This window comes from Mastigoproctus giganteus, chromosome 2 (genome assembly GCF_048544385.1).
Source record: "Mastigoproctus giganteus isolate SK-2022 chromosome 2, ASM4854438v1, whole genome shotgun sequence".
Classification (NCBI taxonomy): Eukaryota; Metazoa; Arthropoda; class Arachnida; order Uropygi; family Thelyphonidae; genus Mastigoproctus; species Mastigoproctus giganteus.
In genome coordinates this window covers 80983431-81009791 of record NC_143576.1, presented here as the reverse complement: position 1 = coordinate 81009791, position 26361 = coordinate 80983431, and the positions used below count along the sequence as shown (strand labels likewise).

The 26361-nt window shown below is 34.7% G+C and overlaps 1 protein-coding gene across 1 annotated transcript; it reads right to left on the bottom strand.

Moving 5' to 3' along the window:
- Positions 1-938: 938 nt before the first annotated feature.
- Positions 939-22974, bottom strand: LOC150089361 (UPF0729 protein C18orf32 homolog). Its single transcript, XM_090368543.1, has 3 exons — positions 22885-22974; positions 13229-13421; positions 939-1125 (listed from the first exon to the last, which is right to left on the bottom strand). The coding sequence occupies exons 2-3, from the start codon at positions 13412-13414 to the stop codon at positions 1069-1071; spliced, it is 243 nt and encodes an 80-aa protein (XP_090224669.1). The 5' UTR covers positions 13415-13421; positions 22885-22974; the 3' UTR covers positions 939-1068.
- Between the last annotated feature and the right edge of the window lie 3387 nt (positions 22975-26361).

The following is a 26361-nucleotide window of genomic DNA, read 5'->3' as shown; positions in this document are numbered from 1 at the left end:
GGATGAATCACGGATGGCTTTGAGTTTATCAGCATATATTAAGCCATATTTGTGTGTGTGTTGAAAAATTCACAGGGAGAAACCTTAATTCCCTTTTCTGAGTTCAGCTAACTATAGTCCTGATTGAAGAGACCTTTAAGAGTTCCTCCACACCCCAAAATCATTCAAACCAAGACTTCTCTAAACTAGCTTCAATAAACAAAACCACTGAATTGGAGGACTTGTTTCCTTCTAATTTAGCAAATTTCTGTACCACAAGCCTGTTTATGTCATTGCATAACTGGAATCATTATTCTTTCATATACATATAGTGAAGCTATTTCACTTTCAGTACCACCTATCAAAAGTGGCTTCCACAGCAGGCATTCTTATGCAATAGGCTGAACTGGCTCCACAATTCACAGGAAGGATGTGAGACCATATGTGTAATAATTACACAAAGCTAGCAATTAATGTTTTTTAGAAATGTAATATCACTATTTTCAGAGATTCTGAATTTATTATGGCACAGTCTTCATGTGTTCGACAATGGAAATTATTCAACTATGCCACTTGATTTATTTTAAGAATTGCTGATTAACTATGATGCTACGAAGCATTTCCTTCAATAAACACTAACTGTAAAAATTACATAACTGAAAGTAACTCTAGTCTTGCAAATTGTTTTGCAGTTTATTAACCCTAAAATAATTGATTGGTTGATGTCATTTTCCTAGTTTAAGCTGATTTCCTTTATAAAGCCAAAAAAAGGGTAGAGTCGGAAATGTTCTTTCAACATCTAAGTCTAGTACAATTCATGGGATCATTTATATTTAATTTATTTTCATAAACATTAAAGTTATGTGAAGATTAAAGATATAGAAAAACAAATTTAAACAACTTTTATTAGAAACTACTGAGCTATCTAATTAGTGACAACTGCTGCACAGAATGTGTTGGAATACAATGGATAAAAATGTACAGAATTAAATTATATCTGTGGTCCACTTCTTTTGCAACTTTTACAGTTTCTTTATATACATAGCATATAGTTTACATAGATAATACATGACTATAATAAACTTTATTTCATGCATTTTTCTTGTCTTCTGTAGTAGACTGTTCACTTAAAGCAGAACCATTCATCTGAAAATTAAAGTTTTAAAATACAAAACGTTAACATTTCATATTTTATATAAATAAAAACTTAATTCTTTACTGGATAGTGAATTTTTTTATTGTAAAAACACTGAATTATGATATTTCATTCTACATGACTGTAAGAATATGCATCTAACAGTTTAGATGTGGCACCTATGTGAAATGTAACATAAGTCAAATTATTATATTTATGAGTTATTAGTATGACGATGATATAAAATGTATGTACTTTCATCAGAAAAAGTGACATCAGTAGTGTTACAAAGTTTTGAAGTATGGAGTGTTACTGTTACTTTACCTCTAGGCTAAAATGCAAAAGACAAACAAGAAAAGTGACACTTCTGGCTTGAATAGGTGCTCACTTTTACACTCAATTTTTTTCTATTCTGAATTTTTTCAGAATATAAAAAAAATTATGGTTTATGTTTGCAGTAACTACACTACAAAATAAGATGATTCAGATTTATGTTAACAAATAGAAGTGAAGGAATTACTGAAGACCAGTTCAAAACAGTTCACTTATGCAAGATGTGAAGAAAATATTATACAGTGACATAATTGGGATATGTTGATTCTTTGATTGTAAGGACTTGTAATCAGTACTGCATGCTTCCTCGATTTATGAAGACAAAATAGAAAGGATACAAATTATAAGGCCGAAAAAAAAAAAAAAAGAAAGATCTATTCAAATTTTTGCAAAAAGCATCTTTCACAGACTTAGAATATAATGAGATTACACTCAAAATTCCTAACAATGAAGCAGCTAAAAGATAAAAAAAAATAAATTAAATAAATAAATAAATAAATCAATAAAAAATTATATTTCCTTTAAGTGAATAAAAATAAATTAGATCTTTTGAGCATAATAAACTTTATACTATATACACCGATGAGCCAAACCATTATGACCAGCGAGTCGTTATGCAAATTGAACCAACTACAGGTGAATAACGGCGCATGTGCAAGTCGGGACATGGTATAAAAAACACCCGATACTGAGTTCCATTAATCAGTGTTACTCTTGATCTTCAGATGGGAGAGGCAGCAGACTTAAGCAAGTTTGACAAAGGCCAAATTGTAAGGGTCAGACAACTGGGTCAAACTAGCATCCATGCCTCGCCAGGTATAAGCTGTTTTGGCTGCACGTGGAGGGCCAACATCATATTAGGTAGGTGGTCATAATTGTTTTGGCTCATTGGTGTATTATACTTCCCGATGTTTTTTTTTTTTTGTTTTAATATGTTTGCATTAATAATAAAAAGTTTTCATAATGTACTTTTATTTTTGTTAATACTACAGTATATCAAAAAAAAAAAAAAAAAAAAAAAAAAACTCAAAAAATATTTGTAAATGATATGGTTAAAAAGTGACAAGCCAAAATAGGGATAGAAATTATCATACCAGTACTGTGGTAACTGAAAAAAATCAACGTACATTTTGAATGTAGATGGCAGATACAAACTAATATTCTTAAAGCATGATTCCTGAAAAATGACATTTTTGGCTTGTATCACTTTTCTCATAGGAGTGTGCAATATGTTTCTGTATGCTGGCAGCCAGCATGTGCAGTTCCTGGTTAACCATAGGCTAAATATTTTTCATGACTGTGGTGTACAAATTCAAACAGTGTGTATATTCACAACAATTTTGTTGTGAGTGTGCACACTGTCGTGTGTTACATGGTTGTAAGCTAACATGCTCATTTACAGCATTCCACCATACAACTATTGATAGCCACTTTAAAAGTTTTATACGATTTGTTTATGAATATTCAATTATGTTGAATATGTATAAAAAAAATATTCAATTCTGTATGTTAATAATTATATTATTGGTTTTGATATTACTGGTTTATCAACAGAAATTATTATATATTATAGCCTAAGTTCCCAATAGTTTAATTATAAAAAGTTTCATAACAGAAATTGTTTCATAGTATCATAGATATGGTAATGTTGAAATGCAAGACCTAGCATATGCTGTTAAACTAATTTAGCCAGTTAAATTCTATGCATTTTCCCTTAATTAAGTGTCTGACACCTCTTATTTACTAGCATATTGGTTGAAGTAACTTGCCAGTCACTCATACGATGAAAATAGGAAAACCAATTTTTCTCATATTGAGACCCGCTCCACGGGTCAGAAGACCTGAAGGACAAACATTTTACTTCTGGCCTCTAGAGAGACTGCATGTTTCTTAAAGCTTGTCTCATACTACTTATTTACATTTATGCCATTTATTTCTCCAGTTGATAAGAATTTGTGAAGCCATATGGTATATCATGTGACCTCACAAACTTATAAATTACTTGAAAAAACAATTATATTTACCTATGAAGAAAAACAAATGCAATTGTAGTGAGAGATAACATTTGAATTTCCCAGGCCACCTTCTTGAAATATCCATATAATAAATTGCCATGCAGGAATCAAAAATGTCATCTCTAAGAGCAAACCAAACAAAACAACAACTGAATCATTTTGCTTAGGAAGCTTCTGTGATAACTATGAACTAAAAAAGCAATATGTAGACCAAGAGGGGGCAACCTTTTTAAACTGGAGGTCAAATAAAATGTCTGTGAGGTGTACATGAGGGCCAAATTTTGTTTAGTTTTCCATGATTTTTAGGATTGTTAAAATGGTGGATTAAGGAAATACAGTGGATTCTGGTTATTTGAGCCACAGGCTAATCGGGGCAGCCGTTTATTTGGGGCAAATCTTAAAAAACAGAACCCAATCAAGAAAATTGTCAGGGTTTACTTCGCTTAATTGGGACAACATAGCGTTTAATCGGGGCAGGAGACAGCAGCACTGGAGATTACCCTACGATTGTCTCTGACCATACCACGTGGTTCGGTCGGATTTCTGGAGGTCATAGCCATAAAACAATAAAAACAATTAGCAGTCACCTGTTTATTGGGCTTTTCTGTTAGTGCAATCTATCATAAACGGATAGTAAACTCAATCTTATTGAATTTGCGATGATACCGACAGCTGGAATTCAGTGGTTTATCATGGTGAAATGTGTTTACATTTCTATGGAATCTTCAATCATATAAAAAAATTAATTTTCAGAATCTTCTCTTCATTCCTATTTTTAAAGCTTCGTAACTTGTTACTCTGTTCTCACTTGCACGTATCGTGTTGCTTGCAATTTGTGTGTGCTGTGTTCTTTGTTATTGATTGCTTATCATTTTACTGTTTTAAATTTTAACCCCCACCCACAAATGTCAGTGACCAGAAATATCAAGTAGTTAGTGTGTACATATTACAGTATGTATTAATTTTTCCGATTATCACGTATATTTTTCCGATTTTCACATATCATTTAATTTTTTTAACTGGTTAGGTAATAAAAGATAAATTTGTGCTTAATATATCTTTACATTTATAGCCTATGGATAATATTCCTCCTATTTTCACTAATTAAAATCACTGTTTAATAGAATTAAAATTCAATTCACAAACGTGATCACAATCGCCGAACGTATAGTGAATGGTACTTTACTATGGTGACTCCATCGTAACATGATTTGATTGTACAGTCAGTCCTTGTATAGCACGATAGTTGTGTTCCTAGAAACCCTCGTGCAATGCAAAATCGTGCAATATAAACAACAGGACCTATGGAAAAAATAGGGTTAGGTGCCGGCCACCCAAGATTGAACACACAAACCAAAACCAAACACAATAAATAATTGTAATAAAATACTTACGTATTTTATTACGACTATTACGTAATAAAATATTGCTAATGCTTTTGCTTCTATCGTAAGCAAACTTGTTTTTTGTTTGATTTTCTATCCAAACAGATGACAGCCGTTCCATCTCTTCCAATTCTTGTGTCTTAATCTAATGGATTTTAATTACACTTTGAGTTGTTCCTGCAATCAAAGTTGTTTTTATTTTCTCTGAATTCTTTGTAATTATCGGCATTGCCTCATTTAGGTCTGTATCACGTGCAATATCACAAGGTCTTTCATTTCGCTCAAAGCGTTTCACAATTTCATATTTTTTCTCTTTCGACAGAGGTGGACTGGCCATAAGCCCTACCGGGGAAAACCCCGGTGGGCCGGAGGTCGGTGTGATTTTGGCCATAAACGCTAGTATGAGGCCACTACAAATTTTCCCGGGAAAGAATTTTTGACCCAGTGCGCCTCTGTTTATCGATTGCTTTTCTTTTTCTCTCTGAAACTGCAGTGTCTCATTACTCATTTAGGGAATAAAGCACAATTACAAAACGAGGAGGCTCACTTGATACACAAATACAAAGCTGTAGCAACTGAATAAACAACACCTAGAGGCAGAGATACACTATTAACACCTCACATTTTCTAGGGGTTACTACCATAAAACAATAAAAACAATTTCCAGTTACGTTTCTGCTAGTGGAATCTGTTATAAACTGGTAGTAAACTCAATCTAATTGCATTTGCGATTATACCGATAGCTGGAATTGTGTTGGTTTTTACGTTATTATGGTGAAATGTGTTTCCCCCTTCACTGATATAAAAAACAAATACATTTTCAGAATCTTCTCTTCATTCCTATCGTGTTGCGTTCAATGGGGTGAGTCTGCGTCCGACTGCCATTTCTTGTAAACACAAAAGCGAATCGTGCATAAGCGAATTCGGTTCGTGTTACTTAAGATATCGTTCCCCTATTTATAAATCGTGTATGATCGAATTCGTGTAGTGTAAACACGTGTTATACGAGGACTGACTGTACAGTGAACCAACTGTAGAGCGGGGGTCCATTGTATTTTTAACTTTTTTTACGTGAAACTTTGGATAATTGGGGCAGCCGCTTAATCGAGCCAAAATGCACTAGTCCCGATGTGTCCCAAATTACCGTAATCGACTGTATTTCACAAACCATTTTATGTTATTTATTGTAATATTTATACATACTCATACATATAATTTATTTTATTAATAAGAAAAAGAAATACAAATTCAAGATAAAATTGCAAAAATACAATTACAGTAAAGTGTTGAAATCCAAACTAATTGGGACCGGGGATAGCTCGGACTGGCGCTTTGTTTGGATTTTTGAACTTATCAAAAATACTGTTCTAGAGACTTAAAAAAAAAGATTTAGTAAGTTTAGAAATAAAAACACCGGCTTTAAAATCTGAGGGACTGCCTAAATTTTGGTTAAAATCCAGCACCTTTTCACACAACAAAAAAAAACTGCATTAGCTGTTCTCATAGTGTTTTTTTTTTTTTGCATCATCTGAATCAAGTTTCAATGCTAATTTTAAAAATTTTTCTTTGTTGGTTTTAATGTCCGTTATGTTTGACTTTCAAACCTTGTGAGGTTTTGTTAACAAAGACCCACTTTCTCCCTTTGAAAGCCTGTTTAAAATCTCAATCTTCAATTCAATTATTAAAAATTTCTGCTTTTTTCTAAAAGACAAAGAAAACTTCAGTACAGTAAAATAAAACTCTAAAAACTCTGCTCAGAATATTGTACTCCATATCTCACTTACTTACACATATCGTGTTAGTTGCAATTTATGCATGCCCTGTTCTTTGTTATTGATTGACACTTATCTTTTTTTACTGTTTTAGACTTTACACCCCCCAAAAAAATGATAGTGAACAGTGAAGAGAAATATAAGATTACAAAGTGTTATGTTCAGTTACATACAGTATATTTAATTAATAAACTGTATGTATATTAATTAAATTATCTATTAAATATTGGTGTAGATACACCATAGATAGCTCTTAAACAAAAACTACGATAGTAGTGTAAAGGCATGTTTCAACTGTATTTCATATTGTATCTCCTACAATTGTATTTCATATTAAGAGCTATCTATCATGTATCTATACCAATATTTAATATATAATTTTAAGCTCTTATAATATTATGCCTTGTTGCATTTAGATTTATTATAGTATCAATTAAACTATGTATGTAAGCATAAATTTATTTTTATTTTGAAGATAATATTCTTCCGATTTTCACGTATCATTTACACCTTTATTTGCCAAGGGGAAAAAAGGTGTAAATTTGTGCTTTATATCTACATTTTTATAGCCTGTGGATAATATTCCTCTGATTTTCGCTTATTAGAATGGTTGTTTAATAGAATCAAAAATTCAATTCACAAACATAATCATAATAACCAGTGCTTACTGTAATTATTTTATGGAACTAAGATTAAAAAAAAAAAAAAAAAAAATGCTGGCTTGTTTGGATTATTCATGTTTCGAATTACTGATGTTCAGATTTTCGGCACTCTACTCTATAGTATATAATTAAATCAAAATTATTATAATTTCAAAGATTTTATAAAACCTTAATCTTAGATTTTCAATCATGCATTGCAATTGGTTTAAATAAATACTTTCATAAAAATAAAATTATTTACTTTTATCCATCAATTATTTACTGACATTTGCAGTTTAAACGAACAATACACATGCACTGAAATCACATTCTGCAGAGCCACGAGTCCAGGAACCACTACTGACTGTGTGCAAGTCTATGCCTGCTTACCAGTGTTGCCAAACGATAAGCAAATATAGCTTACTCGAATCAGATATATGACAAAAATTCAAATGATTCATTAGACATAGTGTAATCAAAATGTTAAAAATAATTTAATAATGAACATATCTAAAAATTACAAAAACAATTTCATGATATATATCCTTCAACAGGATATTACTATAACTCCTGCTCAGCAAAACAAAAGTAGCCAATGCTATATCCAACTTCAGCTCAAAACCACCACCTATTTAATCATGTTTTACACACATACAATATATGCAGATATTTCCATATAGTGCCTTGAAGTATAAATTGTCCCATTTAATCTCTAGGAGCATAAGATTACAAGATATTAACTGTGATGTAATCTTCCATAATAAAAGCAGCACATCTTACATAATCCATTCTTCTTTTGCTTGGCCAAATACAGCAGGCTCCCGTTATAACGCGGTTCACTTTACGCTGATTCGCTATAACGCTGTTCTTATATTATAACCCGTATCTGACTATAACGCTGTCACAGATCACTATAATGTTCTTTTACAGATTACATTTTTGACATATTTAACGAAATCGTTTCATTTGATGGAGTCAATAGCTTGAAAATGAATAGCAAAACAGCATTAAAACGTTTCCCACCCAGCCGACTTGAGGAATTTTCCCACACTCAGTGAAATTTTCTCCCACGCTAATTTAATTGCAGTACAGTGACTTGTTACGTAGTTCCGAGATCAACATTTTAAAAAATGATCAAATATATTGCTTGTAATATTTGCGTTATATGCATTTATCCGAAGTCTAGTCATCACTCAGTACAGTATTAGATATCGTGCGTAATGGAAAGTTTACTTGAACATTGTATCATAATTAATTCAACCAACACAGTTATATTTTCGAAGAGCTAATAATGACCGACAGGAATGAAAAAGCAACAACGTCTGGGCGCAGTACGAAGACTATAAATGTAAGAAAAAGACTGAATTTGAAAATTAAATTAAACGTTTTGAAGCGAATCAATTCCGGTCAATGACAAGCAGATGTGTGCCATAATTTAGGACTTGCAACTTTAACTGTAATAACAATTATAAAAAAATAAAAAATTAATTTTAGCAGCGGGAAAGATAGCTGTTCTACTGCAAGCAACTAGGACTAGGCCGGCTATTAGGATTGAAATGGAAAGACCAATTTTACTGAAGATAATATTCCAATGCAGAATTCAGTTAAGTTAAATATTAAAAAAAAAAAAAAAAAAAAAAGGGAGAAAGAGATTAGCCAATATGATGATCTGAAGAAAACTCGCCTGAAAAAAAAAAAAAAAAAAAAAAAAATGTGGAACCATTTAAAACTGGTAAGGGCTGGTAGAATAGATTTAAAATCCAGGGAGAAGCCGCTAGTGCAGATCAAGGAGCCGAAACTTTCAAAAAAGAACTTGTTAAAATTATTGAAGAGGGGTATTATGTGTTATAATTCTTAAGTTTTTAACATAGATGAAGCAGGACTTTTGTGGAAACGAATGCCTAAAAGAAGTTTCATACTGAAAGAACAAAAAACATGCCAAGTTTCAAAGCGGCGAAGGATCAGTTGACTTTATTGTTGGGTGGTAACGCTGCGGGCCATTTAAAATTAATACCCCTTTTAGTTTATTTGGAAGAGGGCCAAAGTTCAACTCAAAATCCACACATTTTTCAAGATTAAATTCATCCATTAAATTAAATCAATTAAATTCATTATTTTAATTGGAATTTTAAGTTTACTTTTGATACGCAAGTAGTTACCACATAATTATACGTATGTAATGCAGAATATTTTATATGTGCAAATATTTGAATATTAAATATTTTGACCGACATTTGTGCATCTTTTCATTACCGTTTATTATTGATTAGGAAATATCCTATGGCACCGACCGCAGCTCACAAATACATATGTCACCTTATGGGAAAGCGGCGCTCGCTTAGCGCGGATTCACTTAGCGCTCTATGCTGCTGCAACAGGATCTGGAAAGGTTGAGCAGATGGGCTGAGAGGTGGCAAATGAAGTTTAACATTGACAAATGTAAAGTACTACACATGGGAAACAGCAACCCCAGAGCAACGTATCAACTCTGTGGTACTACACTGACAGTGGTAGAGAATGAAAGGGACTTGGGGGTGGTTGTGCAGGCAGATATGAAGTTCTCTGAGCAGTGCAGACGGGCTGCAAGAGTAGCTCATGGTGTATTGTCAATGATATACAGGAATTTTTCCAGCAGGGATAAGGAGGTGATTATTCCATTGTATAAGGCAATGGTCAGGCCACACCTAGAGTACTGTATACAGGTCTGGAGGCCTCATTTCAAGAAGGATGTAGAGCTGCTGGAACGAGTACAGAGAAGGGCAACAAGATTAGTGAATGGAACAAAGGGGTGCTCTTACGAAGAAAGGCTTAAGTTTTGCAAATTACAGTGTCTGGAGACTAGGCACCAGCGAGGTGATCTGATAGAGGTGTATAAAGCCTTGAATGGTTTAAGCATGCTCAATGCTGATGGGATTCTTCCTCTAGCTCAGAAAAATCACTTGAGAGGGCATAAATTCAAATTGAGGAAAGACAGATGTAGGATAGACGTGCGGAAATTTGCCTTTAGCCAGCGGGTGGTTGGTTGGTGGAACAGACTTCCATCCCTTGTGGTGGAGGTTGATAGCCTAAATAAGTTTAAGGCTCAGCTGGACAGGTATTTTGAACGAACAGAGGGGTGAAGTGGAAGTGGGTTTTTTTTTTTTTTTTTTTTTTTGGCTGATGCTGCATAAGCTTGCTTTCTTGCATCAAATGCCTCTACTAATGCTAATGCTCTGTTTTTCCGGAACGAATGATCAGCGTTAAGCGGGGGTCACCTGTAAGCATTTTTTTTTTGTCATAAACTTTCAGTAATACAATAGAACGTTGGTTAACCGGAACATCAGTTATGCGGAATAAATTTGAAAGGCGGATCTTTCTTCTTTTTCTTTTTTATTAATATCGGTAATGCATTAAGCATGGGTTATAGTGATCACCCTTGCAATTTGAATGATAATCAAAATGCATTTGAGTGGTAATCAATGGACACTGCTCTTCGTGGACTAATGTTATTAGTGGAGTCACTCAGGGTTCAGTGTTGGGTTCATTGTTGTTTTCTGTATTTATAAATGATATTGATGATGGTATATAAGGTTAATGTCCAAGCTTGCAGACGATACGAAGGTTGGCAGAGTTGTTAATGACACTAATGACAGTATGCTGCTGCAACAGGATCTGGAAAAGTTGAGCAGATGGGCTGAGAGGTGGTAAATGAGGTTTAACATTGACAAATGTAAAGTACTACATACGGGAAGCAGTAACCGCAGTGTAACGTATCAACCGTGTAGTACTGCACTGACAGTGGTAGAGAATGAAAAGGACCTGGGGGTAATTGTGCAGGCAGATATGAAGTTTTCTGAGCAGTGCAGACGGTCTGTAAGAGTAGCTCATTGTGTCTTGTCAATGAAATACAGGAATTTTTCTAGCAGGGATAAGGAGGTGATTATTCCCCCTTGTATAAGGCAATGGTCAGGCCACACCTTGAGTACTGTATACAGGTCTGGAGGCCTCATTTTAAGAAGGATGTAGAGCTGTTGGAACGAGTACAGAGAAGGGCAACAAGATTAGTGAATGGAACAAAGGGTTGCTCTTATGAAGAAAGGCTTAAGTTTTGCAGATTACAGTGTTTGGAGACCAGGCACCTGCGAGATGATCTGATTAAGGTGTATAACAGTGGTTTTCAATCGGGGCGCCGCAACAACATTCGAGGGGTGCCATGTAATTTGGGTTTAAGTTACTTAAACTTATTATTTTTTTAAAAACATATAATGTTTATTTCATTATAAAAAGGTGTACAGTATCTTTTTAATTTTGTGGTAATCTATAATTGATGTTTACTTAGTACCTATAAGTGCCTCCATAGCCGAGTGGTCAGGAGCAGGAGTGCAGTAGCACACGCTCTTTGAGTAGACCGGGGTTCAAGCCCCTGACTGCTGAATACGGTCGATCTGCCAACCTGCACTGGACCAGTGTAGCAGTTATGGTCCATTTCCCTCAGCATGAATTGTTGAGGAGGCTTCCATCCTGCAGTGGGTTGATAATGGCTGCACTTTACCTTTTTTAGTACCTATATATACATATACAGAAAGAATCAGATCTAACATGCAGAAAATTGAGTAGGGGTGGCCCAAAATAAAATAAATGACTTAGGGGTGCCGTTATTAAAAAAAGGTTGAAAACCACTGGTGTATAAAGTCTTGAATGGTTTGAGCATGCTAAATTCAAATTGAGGAAAGACAGTTGTAGGATATATGTGAGGAAGTTTGCCTTTAGCCAGCAGGTAGTTGATTGGTGGAACAGACTTCCATCTTTTGTTATGGAAGTTGATAGCCTAAATAAATTTAAGGCTGAGCTGGACAGGTATTTGGAACAAATGGAGGGGTGAAATTGGAGCTTTTTTGGCTGATGCTGCATAAGCTTGCTTTCTTGCATTGTGTGCCTCTAATTACCTACATCAATGTCATTAATATACACTAAAAACAGTAAGGGTTCAACACCAGCCCCCCCATGGAACTCTGCTGTTCATCATATCAGTCCATGATGAACAGAAGCCATAAATAACCACTCTTTGTCTTCTACCACTTAACCATCCCTTTATCCATAGTAGCAACTTCTCTCTTATGTCACACTGTTCCAATTTATACAACAAGTTATGTGATATAGCGCTGAAAGCTTCACTGAAATCTGTATCACGATCTTGTTGAATAAAAGCCATGTGCATAATCTTTTGGGGATTTTTTATTTAATCTATTTGCCCTCATCTGAAATGCTTTTAAGATTTTAATTATTATATTATTCATATTTTAGTGAATCAAAGGTGGTTCTATTTGTAAAATGTTCAGTTCCAAAAACCTTTTCTTCTAACGTAACATTTTACAAAAGAACAGAAGGTTCCTAATCATCAAAGTCTTAGTTTATACAACTAAATGCATAACAAAAATGCACTAAAATTATTTTAATGCAAAAATGCATTAAAAAATAAAAAAATCTCAACATACGAGTTAAAACCATAGTTTTCTTGGATCAGTCCATTATATTTCAAAATTCTGGGAGGTTACATAAAACAGAATTCTTTTTAAGAGTTCAAAAAAGCACAAAACTCAGTACACGATAAAGAAAGAAGGTGCAACTTACAATACGAAAAAAATTATAATAATAAATAAATAAAAGGAATTGAGCAAGTAGTGTGTGTGTGTGAAAACTCCTTGTGGATATAATGACCTCCATTGCACATCATAATTTCCTTATCAGTAGCAAACTAAGTAATTCACATTGTTATAGCTCTAAAAGAATTTTTAAGCCTCTTAAGAAATAATGCTCGCTTATGAACTCTTCCATCAATAGATAAAGCTATATCACTAATATACTAAATTAATCTCTAAAATTATAAAATCAATTATCAACACCAATTTCCCATGCAATTTGCTAAATGAATATATTTTTCTGAAAGCTATTTATCAAATTCATAAAAGCTTTTTCATGTGACACTTGCCTGTGTATTTTCACTTTCGGAATGGCATTTCTTGGCATCACTATCAGGTTTCAGAGGACAAGGTGCAGTCATTTCCACTGCAGTTTTTGTACCCCATGGATTCCAAATTTTTGAAACCACTGGTTGGATAAAATGATACCACACAAAGAGCAGAATAGGAGCCAAAATGCAAGGAATGCACACCATTTTTTTACTGCAAGAAAGTTGTTGAACTATTTATTTAAACTATATATTTTTTAAATATTCATGTGATACATTATGTAAGTACAGTGCAACCATGATAATCCAAATGCACACTTATCCAAAGCAGATTCTAACTAGAATCTGGTTTAGATTAGTGGTTTAAATAATTTTTGATGATAATACAAAAAAAAAAAAAAAAAAAAAATTGTAATAAACAGTGCTCTGGAATTTTTGGAATGCTGTGAATCAATGTTTGTTTATAACTACTGTTACAGGAGTCTGAAGATGGCTAGAATTGCCAATTGTGTTATCTACAGTGCTCACCAATGTAAAGTTTATCCACTAGCTGACCCAAGAAAAGTTTTGGTACCACGACTTTTTTTCTTGGCATGACAGAAGTTGAACATACCAGAAGTAAGAATATTGTAAATGTCAGTAGTATAAAAAAAAAAAAAAGACTGCTGACTGTTTTGTTTCATTTATTTATTCTTTGTCAGTAGCCTTTTTATACTGCCACTAATCACCCAATCTTTTTTTGAAAAGAGTTATAAGCAGCATAACTCACTGCAATAGATTGGGTGCAAGTTGCATAACTTGCACCCAATCTATAACCGAGTTATAGTATGTGTACTTGTGTGTAGCTGTGTTTAATTGTTTATGATGTCCTGCTGCAGCAGAATGAGGAAACACAAAACAATAATTCTCACAGAAGAGTAATGTTTTAAAGGCAACTTTACACATGCACAGCTAGAACCAAATTGGTACTCAATACAGTGCCAGTAAGTCTAATATCAGAGACAGATATATATATATATATATATATATATATATAGAGAGAGAGAGAGAGAGAGAGAGAGAAAAAAAGAAACATTTATCATCTACTGACAAAATGTCTAAACTTAATAAATATCCTTTAGGAAACACTGCATATCTGGTTCCTACAAGAGCAAATGCATAACACTCCACTATCTAGAGAAATCTTATACAAGAAGGCAAAGTTTTTTAATTACAAATTTCAAAAAGTGCTATGGAAGTAGGTATGTCTATAAGCAATTAAAGACTTTCTAGCGATACTGCTGCTGTAGAACAACTGAATTGGGTTTAATTCCTGAACAAGTTAACAATGCTGTGGCTTACTTTAGAGAGTTTCCTCAAGAAAACATTACTTCATAAAATAAAGATACCACAGCAGGTTGCAAAATCAGCAATAAGTATGTGATGCATGTGCCTTGTGTGATTTCCACCAGATCCATAAATTATGATTACAGGTAGCAGAAAAATCACAGAAACTATGGGATTTCAAAAATGGTTCACTTCTTGCTCTCTATTAAAGGCTGCAAAAGAAAGGTGAGTAAATGGAGAATTGTTCATCAAATGATTTCAGTTTGAATTTATCCAATCTACAAAATGATGTAAAAAAAAATGAAAATACTAAAACATACTCTACTAATTCTTGACAATGGACCAATACAAGTAAATGTAGAAGAATTCCAAAGTGATAATGGCAACAATGTAAAAATACCAAACAAAGAGGTATCAGAAGAAATTTACTCCTACAAGCATATCTCAAATGCAAGCACTGGACCAAAATTTACTCATGATAAAAATTATGGTACCATAAAAATCTTCTTGTTCATTCATAGTAGTGGAATTGGTAGGGGAAACTGAAGATATCATTACCACATTAAAAAAAGATAACTTTAAGAGATATCGTGTTTTCTCATGTTAAAGCATGGGATTCTGTATTGTCCAAACTTATGGAAAAAGTATCACCAAAGCATTTTCTAAAAGATTTTCTGAAAGACTTAGAAATTGGGGCAATGAAACTGAAGGCAGCAAAGGGATATCAGCTGATCCAAAAAACCATATGTAAAGAAGTTGAAATAGGCTGAGAAGAGATTACAGAATGGATTAACAGAAAACACAAAAAATAATTTTTTAATTTTTTAATTTTGAATTTTTTGAATTAACAGCAAACCCTTAGCCATAATTATGAGAGCAGCCTTGGACTCAGGGGAAGTCCCCATGGACTGGAGATGTGCAAATGTATCTGTATCCCCAATTCACAAAGGAGGATCTAAGGGTGACAAGAGTAATTTTACAGACCAGTTAATTTAACTTTCCTTCCAGAGATAATAATGAAATCACTGGTTAAAGATGCATTGCAGGATCATCTAGACAAGACTGTAGTAATAATTCAGACATAGCATGGGTTTGTTAAGGGAACATCTTGCCTGACAAATTTGATTGGACACTATGATGTGGTTACAAAGGAACTGGTTGCAAAAAATAATTTTGATAACATATACTTGGATTTCAGGAAAGCTTCTGACACTGTTGGCATGGAAGACTACTGTACAAATTGGAGCAATATGGTATTAAGGGTAAGTTGCAACAATGGATAAAAGGGTGGTTGAGTAGGAGGAGAGAGAGTGGTAATCAATGGATGCTGCTCTTTGTGGATTAATGTTATTAGTGGAGTCCCTCAGGGTTTGGTGTTGGGCCTACTTTTGTTTTGTATATTTATCAATGATATTGATGAAGGTATATCAGGCTTAATGTTGAAGTTTGCAGATGATACAAAGGTTGGCAGGGTTGTTAATGACAGTAATGGCAACTGAAGTTTTAACATTGACAAATGCAAAGTACTGCATATGGGTAGAAGTAACCCAAGAGGAATATACCAACTGTGTGGTACTACACTTAGGGTGGCAGGAAATGAAAAAGACCTGGGAGTGATTGTGCAGTCAGATATGAAGTTTCTGAGCAAGGAAGACAGGCTGCAAGAGCAGCTCCTGGGGTATTGTCAATGATATACAGGAATTTTGTTAGCAGGGAAAAGGAGGTAATTATCCCTTTGTATAAGGCAATGGTCAGGCCATGCCTTGAGTACTACATACAGGTCTGGAGGCCTCATTTTAGGAAGGATATAGTTGCTTGAGCGTGTACAGAGAAGGGCAACAAAGGGGGTCCTCTCACCAAGAAAGGCCCTGCAAATTGCAGCGGCTAGAGACTAGGCACCTGTGAGGTGATCTGATTGAGGTGTATAACACCTTGAATGGGTTGGGCACACTGAATTCTGATAGGATTCTTCCACTTGTCAGATTACGAACCTGAAGGAACACAAATTCAAACTGAGGAAAGACAGCTGTAGAATAGATGTGTGGAAATTTGCCTTTAGCCAGTGAGTGGTTAACTGGTGGAACAAACTTCCATTTGTCATTGTGGGAGTTGATAGCTTAAATTAATTCAAGGAGGAACTGGTCAAACTTTTAGAGGGAAGGGATGCATGAAATTGTTTTTTTTTTTTTTTAACTTTTTGGCTGATGCTACAAAAGCTCATATGCTTGCTTTCTTGCATCACATGCCTCCATTACTACTATTATTACTTCAAATGAACAGTGAAATAAGAAATGACAAGGAGAAGTCATTCAAACAAAGAATTTGGAGAAAAGTAAAGATGCTGTTTAATGTTTTAAAATATGTATCAAATGGGCTACAGAAATTGATATATTGCTTCCTGATTTTACACACTTTACGAAAGCCGATCGGGCTAGCTGGGTGGGTAAAGTGCCTGCCTGGCAACCCAAAGGTCCCGGGTTCAAATCCCGCCTCGGGCATGGATCAGGGTACTGCAAAAACCTTGGGAGGTGCATTATAGCCACAGAAGCCGATGCGCCAATAACTAACAAAAAAAAAAAAAAAAAAACCTTTACAAAACAGAGCAAAAGTAAAACAGACAAAAATATATGATTTCTTTATTACTAAGTGAATATTGTGTAATATTTCCTGAATAATAAATATATATGTAAATTGATTATTGACATATATAAAATGTACTTCCATTTATAACCCTGCTAATATGAACATTATGATAATTGAAACATCTTTCTTGCATTAATTTGAATTATTGCAATTGCATTGTATTTACAAACTGCATACTTTGCAATTTTAAGAAATGTTTAATTCATTAGAAGAAACAACAATTTATTTCTATTACATGAATCTAGTAGAATATCAAATTTAGCAACACTAAGTTAACACCTACTGGATTTTTAAAAATTAGATATTTTTGAAATGTAATATTGTGTAGTTCTGGTGGTAAAGTGCACAGGTCATCCACTACTGTAGAGAAATTATGGAGAATGTTTCAATGGAATGGTTTCAATTATAGCATATCTCTCACTTCAAAAAATATTCTCAAGTATTATTACATTCTAAGTGTTAAGTTAAGAGAGGGAGAAAAAAAAAAAGAAAAGAAAAAAAAAGGAACTGTCACAGTGGCAATTGTATCAATAAGATTAATTTTATTAACTTGGAGCCAGGCATGCCGTGGTCTTCGCGATCTTGCAACTTAAGTTATGTCATGCACTTGTTTACTGAGTTCACACAGCTGAAACTTCCAATATATTTTTTTTATTTCTCTACTGAAAATTTCAGAAATCTTAATTATCGCATAAACAGGTAAAACGCAGGATTAAGTGATGCCTATTCTCAATAATTATATGCACATGCTGGAAAAATAATGTAAAATTAACATCATCTCATGCATCCAATTATTGAAGCATGCTGGCTTTACGTTTTATGGCAGCATGTCCAATTGTTACACACACTGGTTTTGGGTCATGGAAGAGCCAGCCAAGTGTCTAAATGTTGAAGCACACAAGTTTTTCTATTTACATTTTGCTCCCACAAATACAGGAGATAATAAAAAAACATGTATAAAGCATGTCTAAATCACTACAGAGGGAGTTTATATTTAAAAAATAATAATAATTAAAAAGACATTTTTAATATAAAAATGGATTTTTCACAGTTCATAACAAATTGAAAGTAAAGATGGTATCAACAAGTGAACAATTTTGAATTATTTCTTGCCAATTTTTAAGATTATAAATAGAGTAACTTTTTGCTAGTTTCTTAGTGTGATCCTCAAAAAACACTGGTGTACTCAGTTAAGGGTTAACCATATCAGTATTATGCATGTACATATAAATTTTCTCACATGAGACCAAAGGAGTATGAATGCATATATACATCTTGGAGGTTCTTTCAACAGACTATCAGCAAATTATGTATACAGCTCGACAGAGACATGCTGCAATCTATTAACTATGTTTAGAAGTAATATCAGCCATTTTTTGTACTTAGGTATACCCTTCCAACAAGATCTAAAATAATGTGGTCTTATACAAGCTAAAATATTAGGAAGAAATTCAGATCAAATCATGTATTATTTGATCACACTGAATCAAATAACACATGAATAAACATAGAAAATATTACTGTTTTCACAGTTCAATGAATGTTTCAATGGGGGTGCAAAGAAAAAATCGGCATTGGCAACTTTCAATTTTTTTAAAACTTTATGTACATATATTTTTAATTTTTTAAATGAAAGTTAGATTTTATTTCTGATAATAATATTACTCTGATGTTTAGGCTATAAAAAATTTTTTATTTTAAAAGCATTTCTGCACACAGTTGCAATTTTTATAAACTTCCAAGTTCTTCAAAAAAAAATGTCCCTATGTACACTTAACCAAAGAATAATAATTAATACAACTGTGTAAATGACTATAGGAAACTTTGCTATAGCTTCCTGAAGCAGTCTCCTTGATATCGATACCAATCACATTACAATCACTAATATACAGATTGTCAACTCATTTCTACATAATGGAGGAAGGGGGAATGCAGTTCCAAAACAGCTTTACTCATTACTAGAGTTATCTGGAGACTAGGCACCTGCAAGGTGATCTGATTGAGGTGTATAAGGCCTTGAATGATTCGAGCAGGCTCAATGCTGATGAGATTCTTCCTCTTACTCATATTACAAACCTGAGGGGGCATTATTCAAATTGAGGAAAGACAGTTGTAGAACAGATTCGTGGAAATTTGCCTTTAGCCAGCGGGTGGTTGATTGTTGGAACAAACTTACATTTGTCATTGTGGAAGTTAGCCCAGCAGTGCTGACCTACTGCTGGGAAAAGGGCTCTCCCAAAACCTTCCATCTTTTTCTAAAGGGATTAATTCTTAATCCTTTTAGCTCTTAATTTGTGCTTTCTACAGCATCAGCTTTAGTGCCTGAAGGCCAGAGCTGTGAACAGTGTGTGCCAAGGTCTCTCGTAATCAGTTTGTTATATGGAAATTATTTTCAATATAATGACCAAGGGGAAATCAAAAATGTTTTCTGCATAGAAAAGTTTGCTATACAGAAGTTTGTTAAAGAGATGTCTGACTGTATATTTAGGTTTATAAATATATATTTTATATGTTGAAAACTAAATGCAAAATGCATATCTTATGGGCTGAAATTAACTATATAATATCGGTGTAAATACACCATAGTTTCCCCATAAGTTTAACTACATGAGTAATGTATAGTATATAATATATATATTTAGGTTTCAGCAAAGCTTTGGGCACTACCCTTCTTGGACTAATATTATTAGTGGCACTATCAGGGTTCATTAATCATGGCCTCTTAATTTTCAATATTTATTAATGATACTGATGAAGGTATATCAAGCTTATTTTCTATGTTTGCAGTTGATACAAAGATTGGCAGGATGGTCAATGCTAAAGAATGATGGTGTACTACTGTAAAAAAAAAGACTAGAAAAATTGGATAAATGGGCTGAGAAATGGAATTGTATAGTCCAACATGAAATTTTCTGAGCAATGCAGACAGGCAGCTAGGAAAGTTCATGGAATTCTCTCAATCATATAAAAAAATTTTGCTAGAAGCTATGAGATGATTATCCTGTTGTATACAGCAGTGGTTGTCACATACAGGTCTGAACGTTTTCTTAAAAAAATGCTGAACTGTTTGAATGGATGCAGAACAGAGCAACATGATTGTTCAATCATGTTGCTCTGTTCTGTATATCAAGGAAACACTAAAGGTTTTCCTTGATATATACCTTCACCAATGATATTGATGAAGGTATATCAAGCTTAATGTCAAAGTGTTAGGATGATACAAAGATTGGCAGGGTTGTTAATAACAGTAATGACAGTATGCTGCGGCAACATGATCTGGAAAAGTTGGGTAGATGGGCTGAGAAGTGGCAACTGAAATTTAACATTCACAAATGCAAAGTACTGCATATGGGTAGAAGTAAACCCAGGGAAACATACAGACTGTGTGTACTACACTTAAGGTGGTAGAAAATGAAAAAGACCTAGGAGTAATTGTGCAGTCAGTTTTCTGAGCAATGCAGACAGGCTGCCAGGGCAGGTCATGGGGTTTTGTCAATGATATATAGGAATTTTGCTAGTAGAGAAAAGGAGGTGATTGTCCCTCTGTATAAGGCAATGCTCAGGCCATGCCTTGAGTACTGTATGCAGATCTAGAGGCCTCATTTTAGGAAGGATGTAGATTTGCTTGAGCGTGTACAGAGAAGGGCAACAAGATTGGTGAGGGAGATTGAAAGGATCCTCTTACCAAAAGAGGATTAAGTTCTGCAAATTGCAGCGGCTGGAGACTAGGCACCTGCGAGGTAGTAGTAGTGGCATGTGATGCAAAAAAGCAAGTGTAGGAGCTTATGCAGCATCAGCCAAAAAAAAAAAAAAAAAAAACACACCATTCCCTCCAAATGCCTGTCCAGTTCCTCCTTAAATTTATTTAACCTATCAACATCCACAACGACAGATGGAAGTTTGTTCCAGCAATTAACTGCTCGCTGGCTAAAGACAAATTTCCACATATCTGTTCTACATCTGTCTTTTCTTAATTTGAATTTATGCCCCCTTAGGTGCATCTGAACAAGTGGAAGGATCCCATCAGAATTCAGCGTGCTCAACCCATTCAAGGCCTTATACACCTCAATCAGATCACCGCATGGGTGCCTAGTCTCCAGCCACTGCAATTTGCAGAAATTAAGCCTCTCTTGGTAAGAGGATCCCTTCATTCCCCTCACCAATCTTGTTGCCCTTCTCTGTACATGCTCAAGCAAATCCACATCCTTCCTAAAATGAGGCCTCCAGACCGGTACGCAGAACTCAAGGCATGGCCTGACCATTGCCTTATACGGAGGGACAATCACCTCCTTTTCCCTGCTAGCAAAATTCTTATATATCATTGACAAAACCCCATGACCAGCCCTGGCAGCATGTCTGCATTGCTCAGAAAACTTCATATCTGACTGCACAATTACTCCCAGGTGTTTTTCATTTTCTACCACCTTAAGTGTAGTACCACACAGTTGGTACATTTCTCTGGGGTTACTTCTACCCATATGCAGTACTTTGCATTTGTCAAGGTTAAACTTCAGTTGCCACTTCTTAGCCCATCTGCCCAAATTATCTAGATCCTGTTGCAGTAGCACACTGCCATTACTGTCATCTGATTAATCAGGTGATCTGATTAAGGTGTATAAGGCCTTGAATGGGTTGTGCACACTAAATTCTGATGAGATTCTTCCACTTGTTCAGATTATGAACCTAAGGGGGCATAAATTGAAATTGAGGAAGGACATATGTAGAATAGATGTGCGGAAATTTGCCTTTAGCCAGCGGGTGGTTAATTGCTGGAACAAACTTCCATCTGTCGTTGTGGAAGTTGATAGGTTAAATAAATTTAAGGAGGAACTGGACAAACATTTAGAGGGAATTGTTTTGTAATTTTTTATTTTTTTTTGGCTGATGCTGCATAAGCTCATACACTTGCTTTCTTACATCACATGGCACTATTACTACAAAAGACCAATTGTACAAACTGCATGGAGAACTAGGCAACTGCATGAAGTAGGAGAACTAGGAGAACTGCATGAAGAACTAGGCAACTGGAAGTTGACTGATTGAGGCTTTAAATGGATTGAATAAAATAAATGCTGATGGCACACTTACTCTTTTCGGCAACATACATAATGGGATATAAAATTAAATTGAATAAGGATGGTTGCAGGATAAATGTGCAAAAATTTGCTTTCCACCAGTGGGGAACTAATTATCAAACCAACTTTCATCTGGTTTGGAAAGTGGGTAGTTTGAATAAATTTAAGGAAGAATTAGACAATGTTATAAATGGAAAGGACAAACTCGCTCCAGCAACTTTCCTATCTACTAATAATTTCAGGTGCAAGCACAGAAGCGAGCCAGTTCTTGATTTTCTTCTTATCCTCAGGGGCTCACATCTGGTGAGTATGGGCTTGGCACACTAAGGGTCCTGAGCTGGATATCATCATCTCTCTCAGGGCAACTTTGGAATTTTTTTTTTGGCTGCTGCAGCATAAGCCTTAGACTTCCTTGCACCATATGGATAATAATAATATGAATGTGACAAATTTTGCAGAAAACCTATTTGTTGTGCGCTATGGACCAAGGGGACTTTTGCCACTAAAAGTACGGTAATGTTTTAGTGGGAAAATTCCTGCAGCCATCGACCAAACAATTTTGAATTTTAAGATTCATATACTACAAAATAAAAATTATGAATCAATGGATTAGAAACGAATTATTTTACTTACTATAATATGATAACAATCACGGTAAGCTCCCTTAGTTTTGTATAAATAAGAAATTACTAGAAAGGAAAAAAAAAAAAGTTTCCCAGCCAATCACTGTAATTTCTAATGACACAAGAACAACAACGACGCTTAGTATCAAGATTTGTTACTACGACGTTCGGTAGGCAACGACACATCGATATTTTGCACCCGAGATACTATTCTAAATTTGTGACCTCATTGGTCGATTTTTTACACATTAAATTTAGTTTTGTATATAGCGAATCGCTATATAAAAATATGAAGACCTATTGTCAATACATAGTTCTTTAAACAGATCTTATACACGTTGAAGCCTTAAGGAAATATTTCTGAAAATTAAGTGTGCGTTGAAATACCAATTGAAAAATATTGAAAACTTTGGGAAATGGAATTTGATAGCTCTGAACTGTTTTTAAAATCCTCCATATGGTCCTTTAAAATGTCCAGTATTATTATTTATTTATTTTTTTTATATAAACCCCAAACATGAGAGGTATTAGGATCTATAGTACTTAGTACCGTGCTTGGGTTGGAGGTTGAGAAGACGAAAGAAGATATTTGTTGACATTGGACTTGAACTTCTGTAGACTGCAATTTTCAGGAAATACGTACGAAGGAAGGTTGTTCCAGAAAACTGCAATTGAATGAATAAACGAGGAAGATGAAAAGTTGGTTCTGGGATTTTGAAGTTGAACAGTAAATGGATGTTGGCTGGTGGATGCACGTGTTCGGACTGTTTCGAAAGAGAGAGCGGGACTAATAGAAGCCAATTCAGAAGAACAGTGCCCATCGAAGTATCTGTAGAAGAGGCATGTAGCAGAAACAGTACGTCTATGAGACAGCGAGTGGAGAGACTCTGTTAGAGATGAGTCATTAATTAACATAACTGCCCTCTTTTGAATGAAATCAAGAAGCTTGAGAGAGGTTTTGGGGGCACCACCCCAGATGTGGGAACACTATTCCATGGTAGGGCAGATATGTGATTTGCACAGAGTGAACAACTGTTTGGAAGGAAAGTAACGCCGAGAGCCAAAGAGAAAACCAAGTTTTTTAGATGCAGAGGAAGCAATATTTGTAATGCGCTTGTGCGAAGAGAGATTAGAAGTCAGGGTAATCCCCAAAAGAGATATATCATTTTGCCTAGAAATCGGAGTGTCACCAAAGATATGCATAGGAGCAGAAGAATCCTTTTTGCGAGATATAAGACAAGACTGAGTTTTAGAAGGGTTGAAATCAACTAAGTTGTCTTTGTCCCACTGGAAAATTACCTGAAGATCAGCATTTAAGGAATTGATAGCAGATTTTCGAGAATTTCAAGCTGATAAAGCAGGGCAAGGTTTCTCAAAATGGAAAGTGGAATGCAATGTACTATCATCGGCTATGTACTATCAAAACTATGGATAGGATTTTCAGTCAATGGAAGAAGGTCATTAATATACAAGAGGAAAAGAGTGGGGGGAAGAACTGAACCTTGGGGACACCGTCATTAGTGGAGAAGTGAGACGACAGAGAGCCATCTACCATCACCCTCAGTGAGCGTTCAGAGAGAAGACCTTTAGGCCAAACACGATCGAAAGCCTTTGAGATGTCAAGAGCAACTACTTGCGTTTCACCGAACCTTTCCATTGAATTAGCCCATAAATGGGTAACATAAGCCAGAATATCACCAGTGGATCGACACTAAAATATCCTCCTTGTATATTCCTTCGGCACACCGTAAATTAAAACTGTGGGGTCTAGTAACCGTGGTTTGTCCATGCATTTGCCAGCTGCGTCGGGTTAGTAATTTCAATTAAGAGACCTTTGTTCCTTAGCAACCTCATATTTTTGATTTTAATATCTCGATGTTCTTTTTTGAACCTCTGTCAGTTTAATTCTAACATCCGACTGGATGAAATTTGAGAATCGGCATTAGGTCTCAATATAATGATGTTTTAGGGTCATTAAAGTTATTTTTTGATCGAGGAATAACACTTTCGTTCAAAGGAAGTTGAGAAAAATGATGTTGCAATTGTTCATCTTTTCCTCTTGGTTTATGTACAATATTTTCAGTACGTTGAATGCCTGCAGCACAGCAGTTGATCCTCTAACTACTTCAGCAAAGGTGTTGCAGAGCGATGTAATTGCTCTTAACTAACCCCATTTCTCTCATATTATTTTATTATACCGAAATTCATCGGGTTAGTAATCCTATTATATCTGTTTTATCTTTTTTTAATTACTCGATTAATATTATTAATTGGGAATTTTATCAGAAGAGTAACTAATATTGGAAATCACGTAAATATAACTTTAATATGTTGTTATCAGTCAAAGCTGATGAAGCTTTCTTTTACTAAATTGAATTCTTTCATTTTGCTCACGAAATGGAACCGTAATTAACGTTACATCATTTTTGTTCCATGCATTGTCTTTCGGACAATTGCCCTTGAGAGGATGATGAAGTAACCTTAAAACTTACAAACAAGCATGTGTTGCGACGATGTACGATAATTACACATAATTATTAGCGATTATTGTATTGTGTCATGATTTCTTAGCCATATGATATTTTGAATTCATAAACGGACATAATAATCGTGTTTTCACTTATGAAAGCCTTTTATTTTATCAGTAATTGAAGTAACCTTAAAACTTACAAACAAGCATGTATTGCGACGATGTACGATTATTACGCATAATTGTTAGCAATTATTGTATTGTGTCATGATTTCTTAGCCATATGCTATTTTGAATTCATAAATGGACGTAATAATCGTGAGTTCGCTTATGAAAGCCTTTCATTTTATCAGTAATTATGTAGTTAATTTAGAACACTCTAAAGACTTGATTGTTCTCGTTTATTCTAACATTATGAAAACTCTAAAACAATGGAAGGTTATTAGATAATTCGTTTAATAATCATTTTTCATCTATATGAACAGGATGCCGAATTAACAAAAAAACGTAAGAACATAAGCAGTTTCTATAGACTCGAAATAGTCACACCTACTGCCCGTAAGTTACGAGCAAATGTTCTGTCAAAGAGTAGAGAGAGAAATAGTTTTTTTACACACAATTATACTAGAAGCGTGTAGGAAGGAGAAACACCTTGAGAACATTGAAGCATTGGTCGAGTCACCTTTAGGCAGATCTTATCATGTCTAGAGTGGGTGGTTGAGCCACCTTTAGGCAGATCTTATCGTGTCTAGAGAGTGCACTCTTTTGTGTGGGAGAGGAGAGGAGAAGAAGTAGAAGTTGAGCGTTAAAGTTTTGTTCTCAGTGCGACTCGACTGAAGAAGTCACAAAGTGCCGCAAGGAACCTCAGGCTAAATCCCCCCTTTTCTAATGTATGGTAAACTAACGTTAACATAGTAAAAGATGAATCTTTAAATATGCATCTAGTTTGCCCATCGAAGTATCTGCAAGCTTAAAGTTTTCTAAGTTATCACCGAACCTTGAATACAAGAAGAGAGT